At 38.2% G+C, this 10,366-nt stretch overlaps 1 protein-coding gene across 1 annotated transcript in view; it reads left to right on the forward strand.

Moving 5' to 3' along the window:
- Positions 1–9,644, forward strand: part of SEC23IP (SEC23 interacting protein) — a 22,490-nt gene extending 12,846 nt beyond the window's left edge. The window contains exons 12-19 of the mRNA XM_064431474.1: positions 332–427; positions 606–812; positions 965–1,120; positions 1,682–1,784; positions 2,712–2,897; positions 3,343–3,505; positions 5,553–5,653; positions 7,887–9,644. Of these exons, the coding sequence (XP_064287544.1) occupies positions 332–427; positions 606–812; positions 965–1,120; positions 1,682–1,784; positions 2,712–2,897; positions 3,343–3,505; positions 5,553–5,634 (993 nt within the window). The 3' untranslated portion in view covers positions 5,635–5,653; positions 7,887–9,644. The remainder of the gene's footprint in view (positions 1–331; positions 428–605; positions 813–964; positions 1,121–1,681; positions 1,785–2,711; positions 2,898–3,342; positions 3,506–5,552; positions 5,654–7,886) is intronic.
- Positions 9,645–10,366: the final 722 nt, after the last annotated feature.

A 10,366-nucleotide genomic window follows, 5' to 3' on the forward strand; every position in this document is an offset into this window, starting at 1 on the left:
GAGGTTTATGTTTGGGTTTCTTCTTGTCTTGTTTTTCCTCTCAGTGGCCATGAGAGCAGTTGCAAAGATAAGATAATCAATGCATGGCTTGAAGACTGAGTGTTCTGCAGCTTTTTTTTTTCTTCTTGATGTGGTGCATCCACCCAGTTATGTTAGGCACTTTGTGTCATGTCTTTTTAATTTTTTGTATTTTCTGTAGCTTTATAAATTGACCTAACAAATTCATAAGTGATTGCCAGTATGAAATGATTCATTTTACTAGAAATGTTATAAGTGCTTTTTCTACTAGAAAAATGATTTTTATGTGTGTGTTTGGTGTTTGTTTCTTCAGCTCATGTGTACAGTTGATGACCTGAAGGAGATGGGGATACCTCTTGGACCAAGAAAGAAAATAGCTAATTTTGTAAAAGACAGAGCAGCCAAGCAGGTAAATACATATTTCAGGATAGAAATTAAAAGTTGTTAAGCAAATGTAACTGACTTCCTTGCTGTGGACTAGCTTATATTCTTGAACACTCTTGTTAACATAGTGAATATATTAAAGGAATTTTGACAGCTGTGAAATTAACCTTTTTTCTCCCTAACTTTAAAACTTTTCTCAAAAGGAACAGAAGAAAGCAGTAGCAGAAAAGAAAGCAGTGCTGGCTGCCACGCTCCAGACTCAAGAAGACACCCAGAAATCAAAAGAGACAGTTTCTTCTGTCTCGCCTTCAGAGTCTGGTCAGATGCACTCAAAGAGGAAGCTGCCAGTTGGTGCATCTGTGTCTTCTGTGAACATTGACTATGAGTATTTTGAAGTTGGAACTGGCCAGGTGGGACTGCAGATCTAAATGATTTGAACAATTTAAAGGATTTGATCAATCCTCTCTTTTCACTATAGTTTTTTTTAATGTTGATAACCTTTTGGTAGTTCCTTTGAAGCTGACAGTTCTGAGAGATGATGTGTCTGATTTCTGCCTGGTAGGTTTCTGTGGCTTACAGTGCACTGGACTTTGAACCAGATATTTTCTTTGCTCTTGGTTCCCCTATTGGTGTGTTCCTTACTGTGAGGGGTGTGGAGAAGATTGATGAAAACTACAGGCTCCCTACCTGCAAGGGCTTCTTCAATATCTATCACCCAGTGAGTAGCAGTGCTTTTGATATTTGCTTTTGGTTGATGTAGATGACAAAAAAGACAGAATACTGAGTTTTACTTTCTGAGCATTACACCTCTTGTTCCCCTGTGTACATTTCCTAAAACACTTCCAGGCATGGGTTGTTTTCATAATATTTGCCCTGTTTCTTTTCAGAATTAAGGAAGGTTTTTTTGGGGGGTGGGGGAGTTGTTCGGACTTTTTTCATTAATTTGAGGCCACTCTTGTAGATTTTTATGGAATATTTGTATTTTTACATGCAGTGTTTGCTCTTCTCTGTCTCATTTTGTTTAACAGTTTAACATTGATAGAGATTGAGTGCAAGGAAGTCTTGCTGCTGTGTTTCCTCATTAGAATCTCCTTTTGTAGGAGAACAAGACCAAAGTAGTTCATGAACCTGCTTAATATGTCATAAACTGAATTTCTATAAATTCAAATAGTGCAGAATTAAAAAATGGTTGTCTATAATCCATAAATAGGGATTTTTTGTTCACTGAAAAGTGATAATTTTAAAGATAATTAAATGTCAATGTGTTGTCTCTTAACAGCTTGATCCAGTAGCTTACAGGTTAGAACCAATGATCATTGAAGACCTGGATTTAAAACCAGTTCTCATTCCACATCATAAAGGCAGAAAAAGACTTCATCTGGGTAAAAAGAAAACTTACTTCATATGGATCCTATTCATTATTTCCCATTTGATGCATTAGAATATTGTAAGCTTTTAAGAGACTAATTAATATCCCTGGATATCTGACTCCATATTTGTCCAAACATCAGAGGTGATTCCACCCAGCCCCATAAGTTGAGCATTCACAATTCCATTCAAAAGTAATAATCACTTTTCCTCCAGATTTAACCTTCTCATTACCAAAGTTCCATTAAAACACTGCTGTACATTGCTTGATCACCTTCATTTCTAAAAAGCTGTGCAACAGAAACTAAATTTGTTGGTGTCCCTAATGACCACCGTGGTGTGTTCAACCAGAGACTGTTCAGTGTTGGGAACCCTGAGGGAAAAGGAGGTTCTGTGCCCATTGGAGGGCAGGGACTGACACTGACTTTGTTGCTCATGGGTGCACATCAGACCAAGGTGCTCTACTTAAATTTTGCACATCTAATAAGGAAAGTCAGTTTTGCTGTTGTGCAAGTTCACAGAGCCCTCCTGAAAGCCTCTGTTCAGGCACCTGGCGAGATTCTGCAGCATCTGTCCTTTGGAATTGTCCATTAGAGTCAGTCTGCTTTGCCAGACTACACAAGATACTTGTTTCAGGTTACAACTCTCCAAAAGTGTGTATAGTAAAGGAGAAAAATATGGTCTCTTGCTCCTTATTGCTTTGACTTTGATCTAGGTGGATTCATTGATCTATTCAGTAAGAAGTCAATTGTGTATTAATTGCATTTCACCTAATCTTTTAAAATGGAATAAAGAAGCAAGAAACATGCATTTATGACATAGCAGGCTTGTTTCCCCTGATAATTGGGATGTTTATTGAACAGAACTTCATCATTCTGCGTTTTGTTGGTAATTTTAAATCCTTCTGAATTAAGTTTTTGGTGTGTTTTTTTCTTTCTCAGAGCTGAAGGACTCTCTGTCTCGTATGGGATCTGATCTGAAGCAGGGCTTTATTAGCTCTTTGAAGAGTGCGTGGCAGACCCTTAATGAGTTTGCACGTGCTCATACATCTTCAACCCAGCTGCAGGCAGAGCTGGAGAAAGTAGCTAACCAAATTAAAGAGGAGGAAGAAAAGCAAGTGGTGGAAGGTACATGGACACATTATTGGTTTTTCTGTAGCTGACTTGTCTCAGATAAGTTGACACTTGAGTATCTCAGTGACTGTTTGCTATTGATTTTCCTGACCCTGTTAAGGAGGTTTCTGCTAAGTGTCAGGTTCCCACCAAAGCTGCTCTGTCACTCTCCTCCCCAGTTGGGTGTGGGAGAGAAATTACAGTGAAAGCTTTGTGGGTTGGAGTGAGTTCAGGGAGAGATCACTCAGCAGTTACTCGTTAAGAAAACTGTTTAAACTGTTAGGAGAGAAGTAAGCCTGTAGTTCAATAACCTTTCTGAACCATGCTGGGCAGTCCAGGTTATTAATGTCTTATCACAAACACTTAGAAATTACAGCAGAAAAAATGGGTAGTATTTCTTAATTATAGTCAAGCAGGCTGTGCTTGAAAATAGTTTAAATGTGAAACTCTTTGATTTTAGCTGAGAAGATCACTGAAAGTCCAGACCCTCCAAAAGATGAAGATGTTTCAGTGAAGGTTGGGATGCTGAATGGAGGGCGTCGCATTGATTATGTTCTACAAGAGAAACCAATAGAGAGCTTCAATGAGTACCTGTTTGCTTTGCAGAGCCACCTGTGCTACTGGTAAGGGGAGAGATCTGTGATTCCAGAAATTCTGCAAAAGGACACAGTATATGTGATTGTCCAGGATGTCAGACTCAGGGTGTAGTGCTTGCATGTCACTATTGGATAATCCTGTTTCAAAGGAAAATTCTGTGTTAGCACACAGTGAGCAAATCTGCAATAATAATATTTGCAATAATATTGCAAATTTTCAGTATTACATGTAATAATATTTGCAATAATATTGCAAATTTTCCATAAAGACATTGAACATTCTTCTCTCAGCCTTTGAAACTCCAAACTCACATTTTTAGCTACTGTCATTTTCAAAACAAAGAGAACTCTGGAAGCATTTTCACAACTGTAACTTTCCAAATAAAACTGTTCAAGAAGGATTTTTATTAGACTACAATAAGTGGTAAAACTTTATTGCTTCTTCTGCCAGAGCAAAGGATGTGTGAACTATATTTAACAACACATCTTGGTATGTAATGGCCAACCTTGGGTGTCAGCTGTGAGCTGTGCAAAGTGCTGTTGGTGAGGGAGGAGTGACTGGTCTCTCATTGTGAGTTCAGCAGGTGCTGGACAAGGAGTGCTCTACACTCTTTCTGAAGGTTTTGATTTTCCGTAGGTGATTTTAGCAGCAGGCATTTTTCCCAGAGGTTAAAACACAGCTCTGAAGGCGTTACCTGAAGGGTCTCATTAGAGCCATCATCACTTGACTGATGGAGCTCAGCACCTGCCAGGAGAAGGGGTCCCGGGGCTGCTGTGAGCCCTGGGCTGTGTCAGGGTGACCCGGTGGTGGCAGTGCTGTTCCACAGGCAGCGCTGAAGGGACCGGAGTTCCTTCCACAGGGTGGCAGCCGATCACTGCCAGGATTTTAAAAGCTTGGTACCTGTGGCTGTTTTTGTCATTCGGGTGAGGAAGATAAGCACAGTGATTAATGACCCAAATAGGAGAGCATTTTTTCCTGAGGAATGGTGGGAAAAGCTTTAAATGAAATGTTCTGAGTGTTGGAGAGATTGGAGCTTCTGTGTTGAACCTTCTGCTTGCTTGTTTGCTGCTCATTCAATGCAGAGACCATTGATAAATGTCTGTGCTCAGTTTGGAATATACATGAATTCCCTTAGCTTGCATGTTTAATTCTGTACTGTTGTTCTTCAGATTATGTTCCTCATGTTTGGAGGATCACAGTTCTGACCATCTGAATCTCTTTTACTGTGTCCCTGTATATTTTATTTTAAAAAGCACAGGAAGCTGCCCTCATCTAACAGCTCCTGCAGCTCTGGAACTTTGTTAAAATTTGCCTGTTTAACACTGGGTTTTTTAATGTTAGTGTTGTTTATCTGTGTTTAAATAGCATTTTATAGATGAAGAAGAAAATTAAGTATCTTCACGTTAACTTTAGATTCAGACAGCTTGAAGCTTTGATTTTTGAAAGAGGAGGGGATATATCCACTTGGAAACGTGGCAGTTGAATGATACTAATCTTTAAATTATTTGAGAGCTATCTAACATTTTAGTGGTAAGCAAGAGAGGAAGACTATGGGTGTTTAACACAGTCTGTTTACAATTAAGGGCCGGCAATTAGAGAAGAATTAGAATATTGCTGCTAGAACTGGCTAATTAGTGGATTGGGACAAAATGAGTAGAATGAAGTGTGGAATATATTCAGGATAAAAAGTGATGCATTATTTGAGGAGATTAAGATGAGGAAGTAACATCGAAGAAGAGGATAGAGGAGGGAGTGTGGAGTTGCAGCATGGGAAGTTAGGGAGGACAGGAGGAGGAAATGCACTAGCAAAAAGGTAAGTGCATAGGCTAGGGCTATAGCAGAACTAACTCAAAACTTGTGTAGAATTATAGCTTGAAGGAAGCTGGTAGAGGTAAGGCCATGTTCATGAAAAATAAGTACTGGGCCAAGAGGTTGTGCAAACTCTTTGGAGAGCTGAAATAGTATGGAATATGACTTAGGAGAATTAGAAGATGGACCATACTGAACGAACTTTTTACTTTTTTTTTCTTCTTCCCTTTTTTCCTTTTGTTTTATTTATTTCATTCTTTGTAGGGGATCTGAAGACACTGCCTTGCTGTTTCTCAAAGAGATATACAGGACCATGAATATCAATCCTGAGCAGCCACAGCATTGATGTATAAAAACATGAATTTGTAAGTTTGCTCTAATGTAACTTCTGTGCTCATACCAAATTCAGCTGCAGCTTAGATGTCTTTACTTTCCCTTTCTCCTCTGAAGTTTAAATTATGAAGCAGACAGCCATTAAATGTCATTTTGATTGCAAAAACAATTTCTAAACTTGAATGCAGAGGAAGCCTTTTTCTTCTTCCTTTCATTTCCAGAAGATGTTAGTGCTTTTGGTACTGGATAATAATTGCCAATACAAATACAACCAAAGTATGATCTCTTTCTCATGCTTCTCCCTCAGTTCTATTGTTCAGTGAATGTTCAAGAATAGGAAAATTTGGTGAAATTGGATATGATGAAACTTTATTTTCAGTGCAGTAAATTAAGGAACCCCAAAAGTGTTTCACTGGTGTAGTGTAAATACTGGATTGGTTGAACAATGGTGCACATTTGCCAGCAAAAAGCTGTTTATCTCCTAAGATGTTCAGTATTGCTATTGATAATTGATGCTGTTGATAAAAAAAAAATACCCAAAAAACCCCCCATGCTATTGATATTGCCCTTATATAGGTCAGTATTTTATTATCTTTGTATAGATTAAAAATTTCAGTAGAACAAGTGAAATGACACAGCATGGAAATTTGCTTTGAAAAGAAATTAAATACACGTTACAATTGGGTATCATAGATCTGAAATATTCTTGCAGGTATTTTTATTTTAAGATGTATATATCCAAACTAAGGATCTGTATTGTACCAGTTTGCATCACTGGTTGTTACAGAAAAGAAAATACTTTTGAGAGGCAGGGAAGAAATAATATACACTTTGCCTTTTTGGAATCATACAAGACAGTTTCTGATGTATTTCTCCATTTTCAGAAGAGCTGATAATGTCAAGGTACATAAATACCCAGCACAAAGAGAAATGCTTGACATTTTAGAGGAATATTTTAGGTGTCTTTCATTGCTACCATACAGTTTTAGTACTCTTTTGTAACAAAATGCTTGTGATGGTCAGTTGATAGCAGCTCTTTTTTTTTTTTAAATAAAATGTCAAGGCTGATCAAATGCATTTCTTTAAAGCATGGAGAAGTAAAAGGAAAAGGCACCAGCTGGCTGCACAGCTCTGACAGTGGTGTATCAGTCATCACAATGGCTTTTGCACAGTCTCAAGTCTCAGTTGTAGAAATTTTCTCTATTTCTATTGCTTTATGATGGCTCTGGTTGAAATCATAGGAATCTCATTGCAGAGGGAATGCCTTTCAGCCTCATTGCAGGGGGGAATGGGATGTGCTGATTTATCAGTGCAGAGCTCAGAGGAGTTTGTTGCTCAGCAGCAGCATAATTGTGGTTTTTTCTTTGAGAACTCCACTGCTGGGGGACAGTTTAGCAGGATGTCACACAGCAAAGCACAGTCAGGGAAGTCTGTAAATCCATCAGGAATTGTTCAGAATGTCCCCCAGCACTGGCTTGACTGGACAGTGTTTGAGAATAGGATTCAGATACCAGAGGGAGGTATCTTAATGCTTAAATGGGAGGGCAGAATGCACTGAAGTGGTGTCTTGGGAAGGCTGCACACCACAAGACCAGATCTTTTCCACATGACAAGACATGTCTTTACATGTGCTGTGTTAAATATTATCACATCACAAGGAATCTGGAAGTACTGAAGTGGAAAATTCTCTTTCCCCAGTGTTAGCAGTCATGTGGGTTTTTGTCTTTTTCTCTGTTCTTTTAAGACGTTCAAATGTGAAGGGTGGCAGTGTGAAGGTAATTATTACCAGTGGTGTCTCTGACAGCAGCATCCATTTTATTTTGCAGGAGTGACTTGATTTAGCTCTTCTAGAAGCTGCTCTTGGTGAAATAGTAGTGTAAGGTTTCATATAAACAATGGAAAGAAGTGCACCAGCAGATTAAAACTCGGACAAAAAAACTGCCACCATCCTCATTAGGATAATTTATTACCAAAAGCTAAAGAATCTAACAGCTGGTTAAAATGTATAATGAATGACACCCTATTAGCAGTTGTTAGCTTTTTCTGTTTGCAGTTGTAATTGCCAATTTATGTCCACAGAAAATAAATTTCAGAGGCTTACTGTATGAAAAGTCTGAATAAAAACACGTATGGATTTTTAGATCTTTTTGACCCCTCTTGAAATTGAATGCTGACATATTTAATTTGATCAGTACTACTGCAGGAATAGAAAACCTGGTAGATTTCCTATTTCCAACATGTCCATGTTCTGTTCTCTCTGCACAGCCATACCCATTGCTCCAGCAGACCTGGTGAAAACCCCTCTGAAGAACATCTGGTATTTTCAGAGTTGCACATGAGAGGATAAACATCAGAGGTTTTTTTCCTGCCAGTCCAGAACTTCCTTGGATTCTACCTTCTTGTGTCACTTCAAGCAAACTTAAGTTATGAGATGATCAGGACTGTCATTCAGGAGATGGATGGAATGACACAGTTTTGATCTTAAATCAGCTCAGTTGTACCATTGCCAAATATAAGATGATTGAAGAAGGTTTTTCTGGCATGCAAATCATAACTTCTCTCCTTCAGCTCTCCTGTCTCAGCTGGCTGCCAGACATGCTTTGCCTACCAAGGCAGCATGTCCTTATTAAAAAGGACTTGATGAGAAACAGCAATAATCTACTTTTCTTGACACATTTGTTCATTCCCCTTTAAGAAATGAAATGTGAACTGAAGTTATAACCATCTTTAATATAGATTACACAAACCAGTTCATATTTACTAAAAACTAGCAACCAGAATAATTTTCTTACTATTGTAAGTGTGATGGAGATTATTTTATAAAGACCTTTTTAAGCCTCTGTTAAGAGTTTTATTGTGGCTTTTTTTTAAGTAAAAATGAACTTTTGACTTTGAAAATATTAGGAATTTGTTACAGCTAGTTCAGTGTTCACATATCCTGAAATGAGTAACGATTTAAAATGACATTTTGATCTGGTAATTATAGAATCACAGACTATTCTAAGTTAATTAAGGCAATTTTAGTGAAAATAGGCTGCAGTTATGAGAACTAAAACAGTTACCTTGACCTTGCAGTTTAACATCTCAGAACTGTTACTGTAAATAGGAACCTGAAGCTTATGGGTGCTGGATAATGATCTAGATCCAGCCCTGCAATCCAGTCTCCATTTTCATGTAATGAGGTTGAGGTGAGTTAGGCATTGTGAAACCCTTGGAATTAATGTCTCTGAGTACTGAGCTTCTGTAGCTTTCCTCTGGCTTCAATTTACACCCACATTGTGGCTTTCCTTAATATTAGTGGCTTATCCTTATTCCTAACTATTTGCCTCTGTTGTTGCAGTAAACAAATTTTGAAATGCAGTATGTTTTTTTCCCTTGATATATGTAAAATACACATTATTGTGTATATAAATTGATGGCTGTAATTAAAATTCCCTTATTTCCAGTGGATCTTTCAACAAGGTTTTGTATTTAATCACAAAAAGTAGCTTGGAGGGTTGCTTAGTCCAACTTCTCTGCTTAGGGCCTTGTTCAAGGCTGGAGATTCTTTGCCTCTCTGGCCCTGCTGTAATGTTTAACTACTAGGATTGCAATTTTTTTTCTGATACACAGTTGAAATTTTCTGTGTGGGTTTAATATCTTGTTCATTCTCTGCATCTTCAAGAATAACATCTCTGTCTTCTCTTGTACTCTCACATTTGATAGCTGAGGGCAGGAAGATTTTCCTGTTTGCCTTCTCAAGACCCAGCACTTCCCTTGTATCTCTTGCCTGCCATGGGCTGTGGCCCTCTAGTGAGTCTTGGGGCTTCCCACTGAACTGGCTTTCCAAAATCCTTCTTGCTCTGGGGAGAAACTTGGCAAGTTTGGATAAAAAGCAAACTTTTTGTCCAAAACAGGCAAATAAATGTCTTTGTATCTTGATAAATTAACCTTTCAGACAGAATGTTTTAGGCTTTACAATGTCCTTTGTTAGTTAAAATACGATTTTTTAAAAAATATATATATGCAACACAAACACCATAACCACTGGCCTCATTTCCATGTTAAATATCAGAGTGGAGGGTTATATACATTTGTATTTATCAACTCTGCCACGTGAGCAATCTGATGAGTTTGCTTAAATAGCATTTTTAAGAAAGTTCTGGGCTGTGACACATCCCCCTGGGAGGGGACAGCAGCACCGAGGAGCAGTCAGATTTTATGGGAGTGGGAGAGGAGCTGCTGCAGGGGCACCTGGCAGGCAAGGAGCTGCCTTGCAATGGAAGGGGGAACAGGAGGATGCTGCAGGAATGAGGAGCATCTGGAGTGCAGAAATTGGTTGGGGAATATGGCATAAAAATGAGTTCTAGTTATAGAAACAAAAAATGGGCTGCAACTGCAGTAATGAGCCATTCTTACACCTTAAAAGCAAATGGGAGTTTAGACATAAAGGAAAGAAAAATGAGTGTAACCTATAGTCATATAAAACAAAGAAAAAATAAAATAAATTGAGTTTATGGAGTGATTTTAAATCTGCTACAAATGAATACTTTGCTTCCTCAGCAGAAATCTTCCTTGCATGCTGCAGCACACACCATACACAGCACAGCTTCCAGTGTATCCAGTAAATTTTCATGGTTCTTTGTATGTATTATAATGCATAATTAAACAGATAAGGCTAATTACATTTTAATTAGTCAATCCACATACAAAAATTTAAAGTTTTCCTGCTATATTTTCATCTGTGCTGAAGTGATTGTGAGCAT

This window comes from Passer domesticus, chromosome 8, assembly GCF_036417665.1.
Source record: "Passer domesticus isolate bPasDom1 chromosome 8, bPasDom1.hap1, whole genome shotgun sequence".
NCBI lineage: Eukaryota > Metazoa > Chordata > Aves > Passeriformes > Passeridae > Passer > Passer domesticus.